The sequence below is a fragment of the Pseudorasbora parva genome, chromosome 12, assembly GCF_024679245.1.
Source record: "Pseudorasbora parva isolate DD20220531a chromosome 12, ASM2467924v1, whole genome shotgun sequence".
NCBI lineage: Eukaryota > Metazoa > Chordata > Actinopteri > Cypriniformes > Gobionidae > Pseudorasbora > Pseudorasbora parva.
The window spans coordinates 28622243-28646285 of record NC_090183.1 but is presented as its reverse complement, the minus strand read 5'-3'; the positions used below and the strand labels follow the sequence as shown (position 1 = coordinate 28646285).

Below are 24043 nucleotides of genomic sequence, written 5' to 3'. Positions count from 1 at the left end.
GATTGAACATGCGGAAATAGCTCCTGCTGCGTCCCAATTCGCCTACTTATACTACGTCCTAAAAGTATGTGCTCTTTTTGTGAAGAAAAAGTGCATACTTTTGAGTGTGTAGCCGCACATTGATCTGCAATTTGTGGGTCTTTAATGCAGAGACTCTCCTCATGTGTTTGCAGTTGAAATATAATGATGCATTTAAAAGTTAATGGCCAAATGTGTCATTACAAAAGCTCACAATGCTGCTGCTGGTGAAATTTAATGTGGACAATGCTGAATAAATATATTTTTGTCCGGTTAAATACTGATAGTTGGTCACTCAAACCCCTTTATCTAAACCTCTCTACTTAACTGTCGGACTCTCACATCGGTCATGTTTGTAGTTTTTTAATGCTTTTTATCTGCGTTTGTAGTTCTAATCGAATCCTTGTCCAACTCGCAATGGGTTGTGGGCAATATCAGCCATTAGAGTGCGCGTCGATCCGCACTTCGAATTCGGACCGGAAATAGTAAACCATCCGGGTATCTTTGGAATACTCTTTTCAACATACTATGATTTGGGACATACTAATTATATTTTCGAGTACTATTTAGGATGGATAGTATGCGAATTGGGACGCAGGGTCCCTCTCTGTAGTCTTTAGTCTCTGGACATAAAATCCTCAGATGACGCAAAATGACGATATTTGCGTCATTAGAGGACAAATTAATTTGTAGAACCAAATTAGCCAGAGATCAGTTATCACGATTAGAAGATCTGGGATCTGTCAAATCATCTCAGATGTATTAATAAGCGAGGTACAAAGAACGGAGCCCTGGTGCCTTCATACCGTGCTGAGGAGCCATGTCGATGCACAAACCACTTAAAGACCATAACTCTGTAAATAACTGCAATTTCAGGGTTCAAATAGAGATGGCGACAAAAATAAATAAAAATAATAATAGTTTTGAATTATAAAGCACATTTGTGCATTAGTTCCGCATGTTGTAAGTATGCCTTAAAAATGAATCAAACTCCACTCATGGAGAGATTAGACATGGATTTTTATTTTTATCTCAATTTATTAGTTTGGCCTTCAGTCTGAAGCTGAGCTTAAATGCTTTGATTCAGAAGTTTATGATCGAGGATCAAACATTCAGGATCCAGTGCATGCTTTCTGCAGAGAGTCTTTTCTTCATATATTATGATTAAATCAGCCCTCAAGTGACTCCCATGTACTGGGATGCTAACAGACCCAGTAGAAGGGGAAGTGTAGAGGGATTACAGATGGCTCTCCTCGCTCCTGAAGTACTTAACGCTTATCAAATCTTAAGGGCACTGGCCTTTGAGAGGGTCTGATCACCTCTCTGTTCCTGCAGGCTCCCAGACGGCTTCACCCAGCTCCTCAACTTGACACAGCTCTTTTTAAATGACGCCTTCCTTGAATACCTGCCTGCCAATTTTGGGAGGTAAGAGCTTCATCGTGGCTCTGTTGCTGCTCTGCTGGGAATTGTGAAACAGCTCTTTAACACACCTGTCTGAGTCGGTCTCACTCTTGTACCCGTCATCATAGTGTTTTTATTTTTAGATGTTATTTTGTATCCAAGGAGCAGCATGGTGCTGATTCTGGCAGTGATTTGCCTAAAGCTCTCATGAATAAATGGGTTTTTGCGGCTCACATTGGGTTTAATAATGAATGGTTATTTCACTTGCATTGGGGAAATGGGAATTCATTATTGCAGCTGACATTGGTCAAGGGCTGTTGCATTTAGCTTTTATAAAAGAATCTTCAGGATTCACTAAAAATGAATTGCCCTGACAACACTGTATTTGCACAGACTGTCTGCATTGTAGCATTTGATTCATTTGGTTTTAATCAGTCTTTTCATGCTCTTTTAGAAGGTGGTAGCAAAATGTTAATTGCGGCAGGTAAATAGAGCTACTTTTAAGGGGGGTGAAACACTCAGTTTCAGTCAATCTCATGACAATCTTGAGTACCTTTAGAGTAGTATTGCATCCTTCATATCTCCGAAAAGTCTTTAGTTTTATTATATTTATAAAAGAAATATAGGCTGTACCGAGTCTTTCCAAAAAAAAACGAGCGCCTGGAGGCGTATTGTGTGGGCGGAGCTAAAGAATGACGATCGCGCACAAAACGGTGACATCCTCAAGCGTGGAGAAGAAAACGCTACTCTAATAAACCATGGCTATCAATTAGATTCAACTAATACATATATGATCCAGAATCAGATCCGGAGGCTGAAATAAATTGAACAGGAGAAGCAACAACAGCAGGACATCCGTCTCTGTGGTATGTACTGTATTTAGTGGCCTGTCAACATTTGTGTGTGTTTACTCGCAGTTTATGAGGACATGATTCGGTTTATGGACTATTGTATTCGAATAAACATTAGCCGTAGCAAGCAAAACGGTTTTGCACGTCAGACTAGTGAAACGTTATACATAGAACAACAATGGAGTAACCGTTAGCGCATTTGAATGACAAAGCATGCTTTGTGAGAACGCTAGGTTTATGTTTGGGTGGTTTTACAATAAACAAACAGACACCTATAGTGGTCAGTTTTTTGAAAAATTAACTAACGTTATACTCGATTGTGTTGTTTACTGATTTTTACTCACGCGACGATAGCCAACAACAGACATTTGAAGCAATTTACTTCACCGGCTGCTTCCAAAGCAGGACCGAACCTTTATCGCTGGGACCGCTCTGTCAAAAACACCCTTCTTTGGTAACATTGTTGATTTCGTGAAGTCCTGTGACAGCAGTGACTGTGGAGATCCACTTTTGCAACGCGACTGAAGCGTGATGTTGTGCTGCTTCCCGTCATTTCTGCGTTCAAATCGGTTCAAATGCAGCGCTGCCTTCCCGGAATGCTGTGCTGAAGCGTTGAAGTCGCTTGACGTCACCCATAGGAATAAAGTGGAGCGCGGTGGGACAGAAGTGTTGCACGGATGACTGGATCTGCACCTGAGAGCAGTGTTTATGGGCGTGCATTTGCTCTCTCGCTCTAGTCACGCACGCGCACCTTTCCGGGAGAAGAGCCCGTACGGCCCATACAAGGACCTTCCGCTCTGTCGACGTCAAGCAGACTTGTACTCGGAAAAAAACTCTCCGAAACTTGTGAGAAACCGGAAGGAGTACTTTTGACACAGAAATACTCCATCAAACGTCCAACTTAGTTTTTGAAACTTTGTCCATGTTTAGGATGGGGATCCAAGTCTTTAACAGTGTAAAAAGCTCAGTATGCATGAAACAGCATTTCACCCCCCCTTTAAAAATGTATAGCAAGAAGGGAATACTAATGCGTCTGGTTAAATTGCATTGTGAGTGATTTGTGAGTGATATATATTTTTGTGCACAAATACCACATGCAAAGTGTATTCCTTTAAAGAAAAGGATTTGTAAACTGTTTTTCAGATTGTCTAAATTACGGATCCTGGAGCTTCGTGAGAATCACCTGAAAACTATGCCAAAGTAAGTAATTTTTTAAATTAATAATTATTTGTGTCCTGCTAACATGGGATGAATAAATCAAATAAATACATGCCATAAAATAGCAAAGCGACCCTTTAATGTAGGACAAACCTTGATTGGCTCATCAATCGTTTTTGTTTATTTAGACTCATCAAGTGGCTGTTTTTATTGTTTTGATGGGCTTTTTTTTTAATTAAATTATATTTGTAATTATTTTCTTTGCACTGCCTTAAAATGTAAATTGTTGTCATTATACCTACTACACTGTAAAAAAAAAAAAGTCTCTAAATGAAAATTTTCTAGTGACTGATCACATCTACATTTTTCAGTTGGCCGAATTAGAAAATCAGTGAATTGATGCAATTTAATTGACAGAAATTAAATTCGGCCAACTGAAAAATTTAAATGTGTTCAGTCACTGGAACATTTTCAGTTGGAGACCTGATTTTTTTTTTTTACAGTGTATAACAGCTGAGCAAATAAGGTGTTATACACTGTATATATGTTTGAATTTAATGCTACTTTGAATTTAACTGCATTAATATATAAAAATCTTATCTCTCCTGAAAAGAGGAATGTCATTTCGTTTTTTCTATTTTTTTTTTTATTTTTGTTCATTTTGTTCATTCGTCAGCGATGTGACACGAGTTAGCATATACCAAAAACAGCAGAGAGTCAGTGTAGCAATCTACAATGTTATTTTCCCAGTGAGGAAGACCTCTGGACTCCTCTAGAGAGGGACACATTGCACATGTTGGTTTATGCTTGCTGACTTGTTCAGATGTCCTGGTTCAAGACTATTTTTATCTGCCACTGATAATACTGCCCATCTTTCTTTCCAAACCAGACTGTATGATGTAATGTTCTCCAAACTGGGAGAGAGGTGTTTGCTCACATGCAGCATATTGAAGTAAATTGTTACAAAATTGTCTTCATTGGGTGGACTAGTCTTTTAAATCCTTTACTTAAAGTTGTCTTTAATCCATAGCTTATATATCGATTGAGTTTTGATTTCTTTTCTTGTCATGTTGCAGGTCAATTCATAGGCTTTCGCAACTGGAGCGGTTAGACTTGGGAAGCAATGAATTCTCTGAAATGGTAAGAAGGATGTTCTCCTATTGAACACTTTTATCAATGGGACAGCTGTTACCTCACTCAGTCTTTACCCAGCATGGATTTTGGCTTTAGCGGGGATAGAGGAGGGGAGAGGGGAAGCTATTGCCTCCATTCCCAGAGTCTCTTGTCAGATCTCTGGTGCTGCACTGCGTTGGTTGCATCATGCGCTGATCCATTATTCATGAGTTGGTTCAAACACGCAGCGCTTGCCATGACAGAACGTTCAACACTGAGCCGCATTTAATTGGCTCACCCAAGCTGGAGTAAACAATGGCAGGGGATTTATCATGTGTATCCCAGGTAGCCCCACTCACAACCTGCCTATAGCAGTTTCTTTCAGTGCTTGATGCTTGCAGGTTTGCATTCATTTATTTGAGTATAAATCAATGAACAGGTCTGTGAGCGGGCGATTTACTGTGTCTAGAGGAACTGTTGCAGTTGAACACCAAATTAGCCATTAAAGGATTAGTTCAGTTCAAAACGAAAATTTCCTGATATTTTACTAACCCCCATCTCATGCTCCATTTCTTCAGTCAAAAAGAAAATACGTTTTTTTTTTTTTTTTGAGGAAAACATTCCAGGATTTTCCTTCACATAATGGTTTTCAATTGCAACAAAAATGTTGAAGGTCCAAATCAATGCAGTTTCAAAGCGTTTCAGAGGCTCTGCGCGATCCCAGATGAGAAATAGTGTCTTATCTAGTGAAATGATCGGCCATTTAAAATTTTTTTTATTATTATTAATATACTTTTTAACCTAAATTGCTCATCCTGCGCTGCTTTGGGACTTGCCTGTGATTGTGCAATCATGTCAAAAACATCACACTAGTAGGCAGAAGTTCAGCCCCCGTGTTTACAAAGTGCACATGCGAATACTAATACAAACGCCCTTTAGCAAAAAAAACAACAAAAAAAACAGGTAAAACATCAATGTCGGACAATTTTGAAGGTGAAGTTGGAGTGTTTTTTGGTAAAGTGAGTTTGTATTAATCCTTGCATGTTTGCTTGGGGTGGTTCTTCTGCCTACAACTACGGGATGTTTTCCAACGTGATTATGCAATCACTAGCACGTCGCAGAGCAGCGCAAGATGAGCAGTTTAGGTTAAAAAGTATATTATTTTAATTTTTTTAATGACCGATCGTTCCACTAGATCCTATCCTCGTCTGGGATCGCGCAGAGTCTGAAACGCTTTGAAATTGCATTCATTTTGACCTTCAACATTCTGCAATTGAAAAGCATTATGTGAAGAAAAGTCCTGGAATGTTTTCCTGCGAAAAAAAACAAACAAAAAATTTGACTGAAGAAAGAAAGACATGAACATCTTGGATGAGATGGGGCTTAGTAAAAAAAAATCAGAATTTTAATTTTGCAGTGAACTTATCCTTTAATAGGAGATTTCTTCAAATAAGGACTTTGCTTTGTGATAATTCGATTAGGAGCTGTTGGTTGTTTTAAAACAGAGTCCATCATTTTGACAGATTACACTAAGGGTGATCTATTGTAACTTGTAACCTGTAATTCTCACCCCTGTCATCTTGCTGACTATCAAGTTAATGGTCAACAAATGGATTTTTTTACAAGCCGGTTTATTGAGGTCTTTCTGCAGTTAAGACTTAAGGTTGAGCAATTACATGACAGACGTGGTACGGATTTCAATTATTAATATTTCAAACTAATTTTCCGATGTACATTCATGTTTATTTTGTTCTGTAATGTAGTAAAGAGAAAGGGATGATCACATTCATCCGCACTCGGCTTTGCTTGAACTGATGCGCTACAATAATCTCTCACCACATTAAAGAGCGACAAACCAGTTTAATGACGTTTATTTGGCTTGAATTTTTATCCAATGGACAGATTTTGAAAGCTGAGACTTTGTTTCATATCTAAAGTAACAAAGCACAAAGCTTATTTCAATTTATTGGACAAACAATCATGATTAAGCCTGAAAAATGACCCACAGTCTGTGTTCAACGTTCTCTTCATAAATAAATAAATGCAAAATCTTTCTTATATGCTTGTCATTTAAGTTTGTGAATAAAAATGTGAACAGAAACAGAGCCTATTAAATAACTTATTATCATTTAAAATATGAAAATTAAAATTACGGGTAAAAATAGATTATAAACGAACCTGTCCATCAAAATGACGGACAATGTGGAAATCTAACGCAAACTCTGTTTTTAAAAACTGTTACAAATGTTTCTAAAATGAGTCACTGGAATGGAGCAATCGCTGGAAAACGATATTGACGTTTATCAGAAACAATAAATCCACTATATAGATAATAAACTACTTGTACTGGTAATATACTTGTAAGTGTAGTATTTTAATGCTATTTGTGCCTAAAATGGCCCACTTTTTTGTGTATAAAATATTTTTAAGTATACTTTGTGTAACAGTTTCAACTTTGAGTAGTTTGATACTACATTATATATTTGTAAAATGTATTTTATTTTTGCCCGGCCCTATTTTAAGCTTGCCTGTACCAAACAGGTGGCATTTGTAGAGTTGTGAAATTACTTTTAAACTTTTTATTAGTGTCATACACACGTTTGGAATATCCAGGGCACTTTGTCCTTGTGTGATGAAAAAATGCATGTGTGCACCAATGCTTCCAAAGGGAACAGATGGTTTGGCATCGCAGTAAGCGTACTTTACTGCTCAAAGGCACCAAGTAATAAGAGAACACCCATCAACACTTTCTGGTTTTGCTGTCTAGCCTTCAATCTCTGTTTCACATTTCAGGATGACTTTTTAAAAAACTTTTATGACCTTTCCTGTTGGCAGTCCCATCAGTACTCTTTTAATTTGTGCTCAGCTCCCCATCTTCTTGAGCTACACTCTTGTTTAGTGGTATATCAGCCCCTTCAGTAGCGGTACCACTTTTGGTGAAACCTCTTTATGGAGTGATGGAGTCCCATTACAAAATTTTTTTTAAAGGCATTAGAGGAACAAATACTGTTTTATTGTATAACTTTAAAATATAAAAGTAAACTATTATTAAACCTAAAATACCTGGCCTGAAAAAATAGCTAGTTTTAAATATGTGTCTAGCCATTAAAACATTTACTTATTACTTTCACATAACCTATGAAATTTGTATTAAATTAACAACTTTTCATCAAAAAGTAATTTCAGTGACTAAATAGTTATTTAAATAAAAATATATTAATTAATTAATTTATTCATTCATTCATTCATTTGTGTTTTATTAAAAAATGACTGAATCACATAAAATCATAACACCGTAGCCTCGTAAAATGAACAGAAAATTAAACGGCTATAATATTTATTTGTTTGGACTCCCTGGTTGATGTTCCACATTATCTGTAGGTTATGTTTCTCATTTCACTTAGTTTACTCTTTCATTGAAAATACCAAATCTTTAATAAGAAAAACAATAGCACATTAACAAGCAATAATCCTCAATTGAAATGGTACTCTGCGTTTTATTTTTATTTATTTTTTATGTATTGCATCATGTCAGGTAATCATGGCATAGCAGTTGCACAACCTGAAAACAATCATAAATGTAATTTATTATAGATCTGTTGATGTCATTTTCTTTTACAGAGATATTTGTCTCTAGTAGCGCACAGTCCTCAAAGAATGGGTGTTGAGAATGGAGCACTGATGGCATGAGGCATTTGTCAGAATATCTGACTCTTACTGTGATGTTGGCAGATGTTGGCTGGGGTGGTGCCCTGGGCTGCAGATAGTTTCTTAATTGAAGTCTTTGCTGAGGGGATCATGAAGGGACAGATGCTGAGGCTCAAAGAGAGAGAAAAGCAGAGAGAAGCCATTAAGAACTGGATGAGTCTGCTGCACAGAGGATTTGTGTCTTTTGAAACTCAATTTAAAATAAGGCCCATGGAATGTTGAGATTTGTCAAGATCTTATTTTATAAGAATTGGTTATTGGTTTCATCACCTTATAGTTGTGCTTATAATGATTCAAGGGATGTGCATTAAAGTGGTTTGATCTACAATAATACCCACTCAAGTGATTTTTCTCAAATGAAAATGTTCCTGTATTTCCTTTTTGCAGTAATATCTTTATTTAGTTTTGCTTTTTGAATATCTTGGATGATGTAGAAAAGCAAATTAAGGTTCTCAGATGATTTAAAATCTATTTTTCATCACAGTGTCTGTCTGTCTCTGAGCTGTTTTAAGCCTTGAACTATTAAATTTTTAACCAGATATTTGAGCTTTCAATTTTTGGTGTTTACATTTGTAACAACATTTGTTAAAGATATATTTCTTTTGGCAGGGAAAGTACTGTATGATGCACCTTGAGAGGTAAAACAGTTTTTAAAAAAGGTACTTTCTTAAAGGGTTAGTTCACCCAAAAATAAAAAATAAATCTGTCATTAATTCATCACCCTTATGTCGTTCCAAACCCGTAAGACATTCATTCATCCTCCAAACACAAATTAAGATATTTTTTGCTAAAATCTGAAAGCATAGATGACAATACATAGACTAATTTCATGGCCCTGAAAGTTAGTAAAGACAACATTAAAATAGCCCTTGTGACTACAGTGGATCGATCTTAATGCTATAAATTGACGAGAATACTCTTTGTGTGCAAAAAAATAAAACAAAAATAATGACTTTATTCAACAATCTCATCTCTTTTGTGCCACTCTCCTATGTGATCAATGCAAGCACTACAATGCATGCATGTGGTGCTCAACCAATAGTGAGCTGCCGTTCTGCCGTAGAACTTGTGTGAATACCCCAACAGCGCGAATGGCGTAGGAGAGTGACACGGAAGAGAAGAGTTGAATAAAATCATTATTTTTGTGGGTTTTTTTGTGCAAGAAAAGTGTGCTTGTCGCTTCATAACATTAAGGTTGAACCACTGTTCACATGGACTATTTTAACAATGTCTTTACTACCTTTCTGATCCATGAATGTGGTTGTTGTGTTACTGTCTATGTGGGTCAGAGAGCTCTCGGGTTTCAGCAAAAATATCTTAATTTATGTTCCAAAGATGAAAGAAAGTCTCAGGGGTTTGGAACAACATGAATTAATGATAGAAATAAAATTTTTGGGTGAACTAACCCTTTAAGCCCTATTCGGACAGGATTAGTTTTACATGGAGAGGTGGGTTAAAGTAATTATTACCAGAGCTTCTCTGTGATTTTAATCCCATCAAAATGTGCCATCTTAGTCATCTTTATGGACAATGTCAGTAAAAATTACAGTGACTTTTACCTTCTGTAAAAAGGTCTGGGAAAATGACCTCAGTTAATGCTAATCCTGTGCGAATAGACCAGCTGTAAATATGTACATAAATATTCTGTCATTTCTGTTTAAAAAGTAGATTTCTGCAGTTTGTTTACAAGTATCGAGGTGCATTCAGTTGCGTTCAAATTTGTGGCAAACCTCAAGTGTTTTCCGCATACGATTCAGTTAAAAAAAAGGTTGAAAGCAGTTGTTAGAGGCAAGAAATAGTCTTTTAGCTTTAGATAAGTTCCCATTACCGAAAGAAGAAAAGGTTCTATATATAACCTTAAAGGGATCTATCAGGCACTTCATATACACTCACCTAAAGGATTATTAGGAACACTGTCTGAACTGCCTTAAGTCTACGTGGCATTGATTCTGGTGCTGAAAGCATTCTTTAGAAATGTTGGCCCATATTGATAGGATAGGATCTTGCAGTTGATGGAGATTTGTGGGATGCACATCCAGGGCACGAAGCTCCCATTCCACCACATCCCAAAGATGCTCTATTGGGTTGAGATCTGGTGACTGTGGGGGGCATTTTAGTTCAGCGAACTCATTGTCATGTTCAAGAAACCAATTTGAAATGATTCAAGCTTTGTGACATGGTGCATTATCCTGCTGGAAGTAGCCATCAGAGGATAGGTACATGGTGGTCATAAAGGGATGGACATATTTAGAATCAATGCTCATCTAGGCCGTGGCATTTAAACGATGCCCAATTGGCACTAAGGGGCCTAAAGTGTGCCAAGAAAACATCCCCCACACCATTACACCATCCCCACCACCCTGCACAGTGGTAGCAAGGCATGATGGATCCATGTTCTCATTCGGTTTATGCCAAATTCTGACTCTACCATCTGAATGTCTCAACAGAAATTGAGACTCATCAGATCAGGCAACATTTTTCCAGTCTTCAACTGTCCAATTTTGTTGAGCTCGTGCAAATTGTAGCCTCTTCTTCCTATTTGTAGTGGAGATGAGTGGTACTCGTGGGGTTCTGCTGTTGTAGCCCATTCGCCTCAAGGTTGTGCGTGTTGTGGCTTCACAAATGCTTTGCTGCATACTTCGGTTGTAAAAAGTAAAAGTTGGTTATTTCAGTCAAAGTTGCTCTTCTATCAGCTTGAATCAGTCGGCCCATTCTCCTCTGACCTCTAGCATCAACAAGGCATTTTCGCCCACAGGACTGCCGCATACTGGATGTTTTTCCCTTTTCACACCATTCTTTGTAAACCCTAGAAATGGTTGTGCGTGAAAATCCCAGTAACTGAGCAGATTGTGAAATACTTAGACCGCCCCATCTGACACCAACAACCATGCCATGCTCAAAATTGCTTAAATCACCTTTCTTTCCCATTCTGACATTCAGTTTGGAGTTCAGGTGATTGTCTTGACCAGGACCACACCCCTAAATGCATTGAAGCAACTGCCATGCGATTGGTTGATTAGATAATTGCATTAATGAGAAATAGAACAGGTGTTCCTAATAAACCTTTAGGTGAGTGTATTAAAACATTTTAGGGGTTCCATCGTCAAGGTTTACGATTTTGTTTTAATGAAATCATTTTGTTTTGATTTATTTTATTCTTTTTACATTTTATTAGCGCAGCTTGAAAATGATAATACTGTATCACTAGAATTTTTGGTAACACTTTATTTTAGGGTTCAGTTATTAAAGGGGGGGTGAAACACTTTCAGTCAGTGTCATGTCAATCTTGAGTACCTATAGAGTAGCATTGCATCCTGCATATCTCCGAAAAGTCTTTATTTTTTTTATAATTATATAAGAAAGATGCGCTGTTCCGAGTCTTTCCGAAAAAAGCCGAGCGGGTGGGGGCGTGTCGTGTGAGCGGAGCTAAATAGTGACGCGTGCGCCGCCGTGTTGAGTGCGTTGTAAAGCTGTGTCATCCCTAACAGCGGGAAAAACTTTATTCAAACTAAAAATATGGCTTTTAATCAGATACAGCCATACATCTATGATCCGGAATCAGACCCAGAGGCTGCAGTTAAACAGGAGCAGCAGCAAAAACGACTAGAGCAGGACGTCTCTATGTGGTACAAGTTATACACTAACTATATAATATGCTTAGCGGCTTGTGTTATTTACATATTTATACTTGAATTATATCGTCGTATTTTTGTCTTTGAAGGTGTACATGTGGGAAGTGCAGTTGTGGACGTGTGTGTGTGTGTTTACGCGTGGTTTGTGTAGACAACATGGAATAGTAGCACATTTGAATGAAGAAGCGCGCTTATTTAGTTCAACATATTTCCCCACTCTTTGTGTATTGTTGTTTGGAGTGCTTTTACAATACACAAACATAAAGTTACACATATAGTGGCCAGCTAAACAAATGTACACGCACTAACATCGCATGCTCCATTGATCAATTTCTATATATAGTAATATATATAGTAACTATACGTGATCATGTTTGGGCTACTTGATGAGCATAGACACAGACATTTGAAGCAGTCTAACTCACCGCCCGCGGTTCTAACGTTGGGACTGCTCCATCCTTCAGCATTAGGCGATTGGAAAATCCGGCGTCAAGCTGGGCCTTGCTTATGAAACAGTCGGCACCGAAATGCAGCGAACAGATATAAACATTCGCGCAACTCAGTTGCTGATCCGGAAAAGCAAATTACATCCACTGTTGCCTTAACGCGGGGTTTTGGGGGAATCTGTGCAGGACTGTCTTGGTCTGGCAACCAAAAACGCACTTTTTGATGTGTTTGTTAATTGTGCACATTACCTGTGCAGCGCAGCCTACGAGCCAGCGCTTTGATGGGCATAGCCTGTTGCTTTCGCTCTCTTCCTCTCTCTCTCTCACGCGCTTCCGGTAGAATTGTCCGTAAGGCCCATACAAGGAAATTCCGCCCCCATTAACGTCAAAGGGGACGCATGATCGCAAAAAACTTTCCGAAACTTATGACTAACCGGAAGTAGTATTTTTGACAAAGAAATACTCCCATCAAACGTCCACCTTAACTTTTGAAACTTTGTCCATGTTTAGTATGGGATTCCAAGTCTTTAACAGTGTAAAAAGATCAGTATGCATGAAACAGCATTTCACCCCCCCTTTAACTATTAACTAGTTGCTTATTAGCATGCATATTAATGATATTGCCTGTTTATTAGTACTTATAAAGCACATGTTAATGCCTTATTCTTTATGCCCTTATTCTACATCCCTTAATCCCACCCAATACCTAAACTTAAATGCTACAAAAACGGCTTTACTAACTATTAATAACCAGTAAATTAGGAGTTTATTGAGGCAAAAGTCATTGTAAAAAGTGAATTTGTGTTCCCCATACTAAAGTGTTACCAATTTTTTTTAGATGACCTGTTAAATGGAAAAGTATTTTGCAATAATTGAAGACATTTCTAATTATATAGAACCTTTTGGCATAAAGGTTTTTTTTATTTTATTTATTGAGTCAAGAAACCTTTCCATACTTATTAAAAAATATATTTTAAAATTTTATTAACTTGCATTAACTTCGCTCCAAAAAACATGCTTGGCCAGCTAAAGAAAAATGGGAATCACTACTGTGCATGTATTCTACCAGCATGCCTGTAAATGCTGAACCAACCTCAAGTGGAAATATAACTGGAACCGTTTGGCCCAACGGTGGAAAAGCAGCTTGACAGCATATACCATAATAATTTCATTAACATTTATAAATTGTTTTTCATTTGTGATGCAGAACTGTATATATTGTTCTTTTGTGAGTCACAACCCTGTTTAATGTTACAGCCCGAAGTGCTGGAGCAGATCCATAGTTTAAAAGAGCTGTGGCTGGACAACAATTCATTACAAACCATACCAGGGGTAAGCACAGGATACATTTTCAAAAGTAGAATAGATTTCAAGAGTAGCATCTAGTGCATGTACTAAATCTCAGCATACCTTGTCAACCCTGTTATAGATTTCATACATATATTCTGACATTCCATTATTGCGGTTATAAGAACTTAAGTGCCAGTAAATGATGACAAAATCTTTATGGAAACTATTTGAAGTTGACAACATGACATTTTAATATAGATACTGGACTATAATATATGTATAAAGTATAATATAATTATGATTTCTTTCCTTTATCTCTCTTGTTGTCTGCCGAAGTCTGTTGGGAAACTGAGGCAGCTGCGATATCTAGACTTGGCCAAGAACAGGATTGAGAGTCTAGATGCAGATATCTCTGGCTGTGAGTCCTTAGAGGACCTACTTCTTTCCTCCAACATGCTGCAACAGTTACCTGATTCAATAGGTGACGTTCTGCTTGCTTTTTTCCTAGTTTTTTATTTGGGGTTTTAGGGTTTTACTATATAAGATAACTTTTGTATGATGTCTCTTTACAATGTTACAGGAAAGTTGAAAAAGTTGACAACATTAAAAGTTGATGACAACCAGCTCACCTCACTGCCTAACACTATTGGAAGGTTAGTAACTCACTTACAACTCATCCAGCTGTGTAAAAGAAAAATGAAAAAGGCAGAAAATACCTTAGAGACGTCTTAGATTGTAATCCCTGAACAATCCTCTAATGCACAGGTTGGTTTTGTTTTTCTTTTAGTTTATATAATTTTTGTTATGGTTTATTATACCCATGTAATATACATCTGATGCAGGTCTTTAATGACCCGAGCCTTTGTAATTATTTATACAGCTTTTTATGATGACATTCAGTGACATTGAACTGTATTTTATAGTCTGTGTATTGGATTTCTCTGTGAATTGCCATCTGGGGCATGATATAACAATTCTGCAGCTCTGCTGCTGTCATTCTGACAGTTTTTCTCACCCCAGCATGAGAAAATGCTGACTGTCAACTTCAGTGTGACTCTCAACTCAAACAGTACTTTTCCATCTTTATTACTAATACTTGAAGGAAATTGTGTATAGAGTCCTGATTGAAAAAACATGAGATTATGGGATTAATATTAATTTAAAACCCTAAAAAAGTATATAGTAAAAAATGCAAAAAATTGCTTCAAGGTGTATAAAAACTGTATCCCGGTGCTCTTTGGGTATAGAATCATAAACAAAATATCAAGCCAAGGCACTTTATTCTATCATAGCTTATGTATTAAAAGATTATAGACAAACACCACACACAACGCAACGTCTTGTGGCTAATAAGCCTTCATCAGGTGGATCAAATCTCCTTAGAGTCAATATATTGTTTAACTCATTTGTAAATCGACACTAATAACTTGTAAATTAATAGTTTGATCAATTTTTTTAGTTTGCCATTTGTGTCTTTCATACACTACTGTTCAAAGGTTTGGGGTTAGTAAAAAAATAATACTTTAAAAAATAATAATACTTTTATCCTACAATGATGCATTAAATGAATGAAAATGGCTGTAACGACAGAAAATATCTTATAAAATAAATATATAAATTGTAATAATATTTCACAATGTTGATGTTTTACAGTATTTTTGTAAATAAATGCAGCTTTGGTGAGCATAAAAGAGTTCTTTCAAAATCACAGGCGAAAAAATCGTACTGCGACCAAAATGTTTGAGTGGCAATGTTGACGTAAACTTTTATTTTAATAATGAATAGCTGATTCCAACCTTTTTACATCTTATTATAGTGATATCTTTTCTAAAAAAAACCTGATTATTAAACGTAGATGTATCAGCATTGATTTTTTTCTATGCTGGACCTATAAAAACTGTCAACCCTTCTGAGTAATAATATCGCAGCATATATTAAGATGTTTTAATTTCATTTGAGATATCACAATGCAATTACCACTGAAAAGTATTCCCTTATTTTTGTTTAATACAACGTTTAAAAATCTTCCAGAAATGTATTTCACTAATGACATTATCAAACCATTTTGTAAGTTTGACTTTGGATTTTTAATGCAAAAGCCAAATGGGAAATTCAGGGACGAGGTGTATCCACCATATTTCACAGCATCTGTTAATTGAGAGGTCATATTTTCTGCAGACTGCCTTTTTCATTTATCATAGCTGTCACCACTACCTCATTCCTGTGATACTATACTCCATGCATCTCTCTTCTTGGTTTGTCATTGCTCGGTTCTGTGTGTTGTGTTAATCAAACATGCATCTTAAATGGGCACCTCAGTGCACGTGGCAAAACCGGGTAAGTAGACCAGCGAGTGTTTGTATTCCCCACACGTCTGCCACAGCATGTTTATTTAGGCAAGGGCATACCTTTGCATCCATATCTCGCTTAAAGAGACACAATGAAAGCCCTACATATGGAAGGCCAGCTGGACCAGTCTGCCAGTACAAATGTTGTACTAATGACCTTACTTAGCCTAACAAATATACATTGACCTCTTTCAAATTCATTAAATTAAAATATGCAATGAAAGGGAAAAGTAAGGGGGGAAAAACATTTTAAATGACAAATGTAAGGTCCAAATGCATTCATTACTAAAAGCATTGAAACTCGTTTGACTCAGTAAACACTGTGGCATACACCAGACCATTGTAAATGCTATAAACTAACATAAGGTTTGTTTTAAGAGCCCGGTATTTCATAGGATAAGAGTGTTTTGTACAACCACCAGAACTGCATTGCAGTGTATTATATTTATTAAAATCATCATTAATCCCTTTAACGTGTCTTCTGTTAATTCATACCTTTGTTAAGTGGAGACAATGGTTCCACATAACTCATAATTCTCATTTTTCATTAACAAAACTCATTTATTCCTTGTCTTAAAAGGATACGAGCCCTACACACTCATACTACTTGTATTGAATGTACTCAGGCTTGGATATTTTGTATGCGCATTGTAAACATTTGAATGGGATGTTTGGATGTGAATTGGATATCGAAGGAATAGTTGACCTGTCATCATTTACTCACCTTCGTTTTCTTTCAAAAACCTTATGACTTTATATTCCTCCATGGAACACAAAAAGAGAAATGTTGAAAAATATACAACATGTTTTCACAAAAATGTATCAACATGTACAACTATTTTCCAATAAAAATGATTGGGAACTGAGCATTTCAAGCTTCAAAATGACAAAAGCATCATAAACTGACTTCGGTACTGTATGTTCCACGTCTTATGAAGCCACTCACAATAAAAAAAAATGTCTTTAAAAATAGGGCCCAATATACTGTGTTAATATGAAAGAATGTCCGTGTTTTACTCATATTTTGAATTATGCTTTTTAAACATTTGAATTACACAGGTTAATAATAATGTCCATGCAGAAAAATGCCAATACCTTTTCTTTTTTTACTTACAGTGTATAATTACTTGTGAAAATATATTTATTGATTCCCCTTCACTTTAAATATAATTTATGTTGATTGTGTAATATAATATCTGTAAATATTTTCTGTAAATGACCAGTTTAGGTCTCTTCATCGCACAAAGCTTTTAAATGGCTTCATACGAATTAGGTGCTATGGACTACTTTTATGATGCTTTTGTTATCACTTTTTGGAGCTTGACCATCTGTATTGTTGTTCACTTTCAAAAAGAGTGTTCTACAAAATAAAAATCAAATGGGTTTGGAACGTCATGAGGGTGAGCAAAAAAAAAAAGGGGGAACTCTTCCTTTGGTCTAGACTTTGGTTAAAGCACCTAACCTGCTATTCAACTTAAACCTACTAAACTTTTTTGAAGAACAGTTATCCTCTAGAGTTGAGGCAATTATGTCTTTATCGGCTGGACTTTAAAAAGACGTCACATGATGCATAATTTATCTTATCATCTCATGAAGTGTTTTCAATGGGCTTTCAATAGGGATTAATCGACCTTGCATAAATGCACACACCTCACCTGCTTTCTCTTACATGTGCCAGTTTATCACTTTTAGAGGAGTTTGACTGTAGCTGTAATGAACTGGAATCCCTGCCTCCCACCATTGGCTATCTGCACTGTCTTCGGACATTTGCGGCTGATGAGAACTTCTTGGCTGAGCTACCCAGGGAGGTGAGCATTAGTGTCCTGCTTTTTCTACAGTTAATAATGGAAATCAAAGATACATTCTCTCTATATATATTACCTCTCTTTGAACATCCTACTGTAGACCAGTTAAGTTTGTTTAGATGGTTGCCAGTTTAAATAACCTGTTCAAAACCATTTAAACTGTCAAAAGTTTAAAAACATAGAAGAAGAATGTTGAACCCTGTCTACAACAGTAGCAAGCTTAGCCAGAGCAAAACTGCTCAGTTAAATCCTGACCATTTTGGAAGAAAAAAAATTCAACTGGGTTCTGAAATTAATCACAAACGAGGCAACTTTTTAAGCTTACCTTTAGAACTTTGGGGTCATATGGATTATATATGAAATAATACTGTCATGATATTTTAATACCTTTTATATAGGTCACTTCAGCTTTTTTTTTTTTTGTTGCTGTTTTATTTTGCAGTTTAAAATGATTGTGTAGACCAGTGTTTCTCAAACCTGTCCTGGAGAAGCACATGTTGGCTGAATTCGAAATCGGCCCCTAAATCCTCAATCACCATCTCCTACTTTTGAAGGAGTGAATGAAAACAAGTGAGCGAATTCGGAACGCTTTGTACATTGGCTGTACACTTATTATTGCGGTGCAATGTGGGATAGAAGAAGTGTACTCAGTAACGTCCACTATGGTTTCTGACACCACTACAAATGGCTGTCCCCTCAAATAGTGACCTATTTAAGGGTATAGGGCGCGATTTCAAATTCAGCCTTTGTGTCTTCTTCATCTATCACACCTTCAACTCATTAGTAGAGACTGCAAGACTTGAAATGGGTGCGTCAGATATAGGGAGACAAAATGTGGCTGGTGGTACTCCTGGACAGGTTTGAGAAACACTAGTGTAGACTATTCAACATGGTCACAGCTTGAAAATGGTTAAACACCATTCATTCAATGTTAAAAAAAAATGCTGTGCTGCTTAATAATTCTATACTTTGATTGACAAACAGCATTTATTTTAAATAGAATAATGCATTCTTGCTGAATAAAAGTATTCATTTCTTTCAAACATATCTACAAACCTTGAATGGAAGGGTATTTGCTTCCCACAATCCCAAATAATGTTTACTGTGTACACACAACACAATATTTAAATAGGATATACATTTTTAGTGTTCTATGTACACTTGGTCCACCTGTTCTGTTAAAGTGGCTGAATACAGCACAGCTAGAATCTGTAAAACCAAATGCTTGGTAAGGCCTTGCTGACTTTCACTTACCTCACTCGCTGTATTGACAGTTTACAAGAGTCATTTTACCTGAGAGAAAGAGAGAATGCTGATATCCAACAAAAAAAGCTGACAAAACTGCACCTTACCAGAGCTATCATATCCTGTCCTGTGCTGCAGATTGGAAACTGCAAGAATGTCACGGTCATGTCCTTGCGCTCCAATAAACTGGAGTTTCTGCCTGATGAAATTGGACAGATGACAAAGCTACGTGTTCTCAATCTAAGTGACAATAGGTAACACCCGTTGTTCCTGTAGTTTATTTCTTTCTCATTTTTACACCCTGTGCACGCATCACACCAACACATGATCTTCAACATTTTTTAATAAATGACACATGAAAATCTGCTCAAAGCATAGAAAGTACTTCAAACCTCTTATATGTTTGATGAACAGTCCTGATATGAAACCTGATTGGTTTATGTAAAGCAGTAAAATGATGGTGTTTATTATTTTTCATAATGGCACAGTAATGGGGCATGACATCAGAAAAGTGCCTGGCCTGCCCACAGGCCAATTTAAAAAAGCTCTTTTATGAGCTGTGCAGACAATTTAGATGCTCTGACTGCGATTACCTGGAAGCAGAGTAATTAAACTTAACCAAGACTAAATGCGGCATAGCCATTAGAGCACCTGAGTTAATGGGCCCCTTAAATGGACATAATCACCACAGGTCTTCATAACATTTTAACTACACCAAATAACTCCCCCAACAGTCTCATTTGGCTTTTGACATCCATGGTTTGCCTTTTTTTTTAATTCTCATGAAGTAATTCTTTATGTTCTGTTTTAGGTTAAAGAATCTTCCCTTCACGTTCACTAAATTGAAAGATCTTGCTGCACTCTGGTTATCTGACAATCAGGTTGTTATTTGGACTTCCTTTTTAAATTGTGTACAAAGTCTTGTAAATACAGTATTTGGACCACTTTTAACCACATTTTACAAACCATTTAATACAGTGGGCGCCAATTAGTGTAAGGCCACATATAAAACTTGATGAATGTCACTGCATTATATAACAAAATATGAAACTAAAATTCTTTTTTATTATTACTTTAACCCCCCCAAAAATTGATGAAGTAATTTAATGACGTTCATACATTTCTGTACCCAAATATTTTAAGGGGGGCACTGTATTTAACTGTTTGTAAAATGAGGTTAAAAACATGGTCATAAAAATACTGCCATTTAATACATTTGATTTGACAGTTGTATTTGTTTACAACAGTTCTTTTTGTTATTCAGTCCAAGGCCCTTATCCCCCTTCAAACAGAGGCTCATCCTGAGACCAAACAGAGAGTCCTTACCAACTACATGTTTCCTCAACAGCCCCGGCATGATGAGGGTGAGAATACAGTCAATCAGTCGTTTCTCTTTTCTTCTTTGCATTTTACTGGATTAAAATGTTTGGATGGATGTGCGTTTTCCATCCTGCAGATTACCAGTCTGACACTGACAGCTTTAATCCCACTCTCTGGGAGGAGCAGAGACAACAGAGGATGACGGTGGCATTTGAGTTTGAGGACAAGAAGGAAGAAGAGGACAACTCAGGAAAAGTGAAGGTCCCCTTAGGCATTTAAAATGTGAAATAGCCAGCCCCGTTTACACCTGGCATTTACATCCATCTCACGTGATCTGATCACAGATGTTTATATCAGATGTGACCGGGGCGATTGCTGTATCTGGTTAGCTGTGATTAATGAAACCTTTACGCATCAGAAAAGGTCACATCGCTGCCATATGGGCTGAATCCTCTTCCCTCTATCTGAAGGTTGAGATTAATCTGAAGCGCTATCCCACTCCTTACCCAGAAGACCTGAAGAACATGGTGAAGTCAGTGCAGAACCTGGTGGGTAAAACCACTCACCCGCTCAACACTGAAAAATGCTCTTCTGGGACCAATATGGAGCACCACAGCCAAGACAAGTATGAGCCCAAGTGGCCCATTGCTCCTAAGGAGGTAATGCTTCTTTATCTTATTTTATCACAGTGCCTACCTGGGTTCATACATCAATGTCTCTGCAGTTTGGCTTACAAAGTGCATTTTTTTATTTTATAAAAAGGACAGATAAGACTCTGAATTTCGAATACGTTTCAAATAACTGTTACTACTATATTAATGATCCAAGTTACATGAAGACAGAAAGATTTCAAAATGGGCTACCTCCTGAGAAACACAAAACAGCTGCAAAATAATCAGGTTTTTTAGGGATGACAAAATGTATTAAAGATTATTTTAGATTGTATTATTCATCTTTTGTTTTAAATTTTGTTTACAATAATTTTTAACACATTATATAATCAATAATAATAATCATAATAATAAAAATATCTATAATTATGATTTAATAATTATGCGAAGTAATTGTATATATATATATATATATGCACACACACACAAACACATTTATATTATATTAATCTAAGATCTATTTATTGAACATGGGTGTATTTTATTATATTGGTGTTGCTGCAGTTTTATCATCAATCCGTTACGGTTGATGATATCAGCAATATGTTACGGTAATTACCCATGTTAAAATGAAAAATGTGACTTATTGCTTGAATATCCATCACTTCGGAGTCACATTTTATTTTGTCATTAAATCATGAGACACTTGTAGATTAGCATATGTTCTTTGCAGGTGACAGAGCGAGAGGTCAAAGACTTTTCTAAACCACCAATGTCTGATCAAGGTGTCCTCCTCAACTCAGCCATTGACATCCCAAAACGCAATGAGGATCTGACTGAGAGCTCGGAAGTATGACAAGTCTTCTCTTTTAATTTTGTCTCTTTTAAATGCTGAACGCCTTAGCTCTATCCTCTTTAAACATTTAGACACGGTAATATCTCTGGGTTGCAGCTTATTTTACGCTCCCTTTAACCTTTATAATGGTTAATTATTGTAACTACAAAACACAGATTTATGAAGTCAATAACTTTAAAAGAGAAGGATGAGAGTGTGTAATGAAATTTAGGCTTTCGTTTCTTTGTTTTTGAAGGCCTAGTATTTGCATCCTTGGTGTCTGAGTCAGTTTGGTTGCATGTATAAAGAGTGTTGTGTAGTGCTGAGAGTGTTTTGTTAAAGGTTAGCGTAACCTGCGGAGATAAAGTACACAACGATCAGAGCAAATGTTTCATCTTTCACAGCCAGCGAACCCCCTCCCCAACTGCCAGAGCTGCAGTGTTGTTTAGGACACAGGATAACAAAGAAGTCATTAACTTTGCCTATGAATATTACAGCAGAGCTGGTGCTTATTTGTAATAAATGTCACAGTCACCTTGCAGGATGCTTCAGTTTTTTTGGTAAATCACTTTTAATATCCTAAACTTATTTACTGGAAATCTAGACCTACAGTGTTTTACCCTCGCTCAGTCTTGAGTTTATATTCCCGTAGCACTGCTCAGTTGTACAGCTGAAAATCTTTTAGCAAACAGAAAAAACAGAGTGAAATGTCAAGAAGAGGATCCATTAAAGGTCCCTATATGAAAATATTAATTGAATTCAGGAATGGTAAAACGGTTTGAGTAAACCAGAATAAATCTCAAGGAATTATGCAAACACAGCTACATTCATAATCCATTCATTGATGCCAGGCTTTCCTATGCTTGCAGTAGCTCTTTGTTTAGAATAGCATAAAAGTGCATGGTGTATTGTGTCCGTTGCAGCTTGGCCTCACACTGCTTCCCCCCATGGTCTCAGAGACCCCCCAGGCCAAACTGTGGAGCTACAAACATTATTTTTATTATCAGGGTTATCGGGACCTTGGGAGTACCAGTGCCATAAACCTCATGTTTCTTACACATTCTTTTCTTTCTAGACCATGAGAATCCATTTTTGTTTGTTTGTTTGTTTGTATATATGTATGTATGTTTGTTTTGCTTAGATTTCTTTACATCGCGTCGTTCCCAAGCCGCAACAGCCAGAGAATACGAGCCTGGCCGTTACTTCCTCTTCCTGTTTCTGCCTCATAGTAAGTGGCTGAGAGACCAGACAGCAGAAAATCAGCTAAGCATATGGGATGGCTCATTTCAACTGCCTTCAAAGCAAATTAAATTCATTTTCTCAGATGCCCCCATTGTGGGTAAAACATGTATTAAATACATGTATGGGTTTGTTTCCTATAATGAAGAAAAGGGGGGAAAAACAAGGTAAAATTCGGTCACTCCCAGTCCATCAGTTTCCAGCATGATGTCAGTGTTCAAATTATAGGGGGCTAGAGGTGAGATTACCCAATTTTGAATAGTTTTTTATATTTATCATCACAGCAAGAAATTGATGTCTCTATGACACAGAAATAAATAATTCCAAAAGTGTTTAAACAATAAAAACAATAAATAAGAGCTATTATAAAAGTAATACATACATTGTATTAATAAATATAAATATGAATTGCATTTAAAATAAATACTACTACTCACTGTGCTTTCCGTATGCAACACATACTAGGGGAAAACAATTTCTGGTTACCATAGTTGCCCCATTATTTCTCTGGTGAAAATTAACAGAAACTTTCAATATATTTGGTTATTTTGTAAAAGAAAATGTCACATAGACAAGTTGTTGTTTTATATATATGTATTGTACGTATGTAGTAAGGGTCAGTGACACATTGGACACATTTGATCTCATTGAAAATTGAAAATCTTACATTTATATACATATATACAAAACTGCCCACACACTCTAGCCAAGTAAGGCATTATCATGCACCAGGAGGAACCTAGGGCCCACTGCACAGGCATATGGTCTGACAATGGCTCTGAGGATTTAATTCTGGTACCTAAAAGCAGTAAGTGAACAATTGGCTAGTACGTGAAGGCAGTGGTGTAGTCTAGATTTTTGTAGTGAGTATACTGTGATTTTTTTCCCCCCATACCAGCCTCATACGCACCCATCACAGAGGCACCCAACAGGCACCACCACACTCACTAATGCATAAAGTATGCATCTACATGTAATTGAGAGCATTATTAAAGACTGCTTATGTAAAATTACTAAGTAAGA

The 24043-nt window shown here is 36.8% G+C and overlaps 1 protein-coding gene across 11 annotated transcripts in view; it reads left to right on the top strand.

The window, feature by feature from the left end:
- The window catches only part of lrrc7 (leucine rich repeat containing 7), a 160536-nt gene that overhangs the window by 111348 nt on the left and 25145 nt on the right, over positions 1 to 24043 (top strand). For 5 of the 11 annotated variants that reach the window (XM_067459744.1, XM_067459743.1, XM_067459739.1 and 2 more), the window contains 15 exons: positions 1354 to 1443; positions 3414 to 3470; positions 4505 to 4568; positions 13585 to 13659; positions 13954 to 14098; positions 14198 to 14270; positions 15937 to 15954; positions 17644 to 17773; positions 19154 to 19269; positions 19827 to 19896; positions 20280 to 20379; positions 20472 to 20596; positions 20806 to 20994; positions 21680 to 21796; positions 22923 to 23009. In XM_067459744.1, the coding sequence (XP_067315845.1) occupies positions 1354 to 1443; positions 3414 to 3470; positions 4505 to 4568; positions 13585 to 13659; positions 13954 to 14098; positions 14198 to 14270; positions 15937 to 15954; positions 17644 to 17773; positions 19154 to 19269; positions 19827 to 19896; positions 20280 to 20379; positions 20472 to 20596; positions 20806 to 20994; positions 21680 to 21796; positions 22923 to 23009 (1456 nt within the window). The remainder of the gene's footprint in view (positions 1 to 1353; positions 1444 to 3413; positions 3471 to 4504; positions 4569 to 13584; positions 13660 to 13953; positions 14099 to 14197; positions 14271 to 15936; positions 15955 to 17643; positions 17774 to 19153; positions 19270 to 19826; positions 19897 to 20279; positions 20380 to 20471; positions 20597 to 20805; positions 20995 to 21679; positions 21797 to 22922; positions 23010 to 24043) is intronic. The other 6 variants (XM_067459742.1, XM_067459750.1, XM_067459740.1 and 3 more) reach the window with 5 other exon arrangements.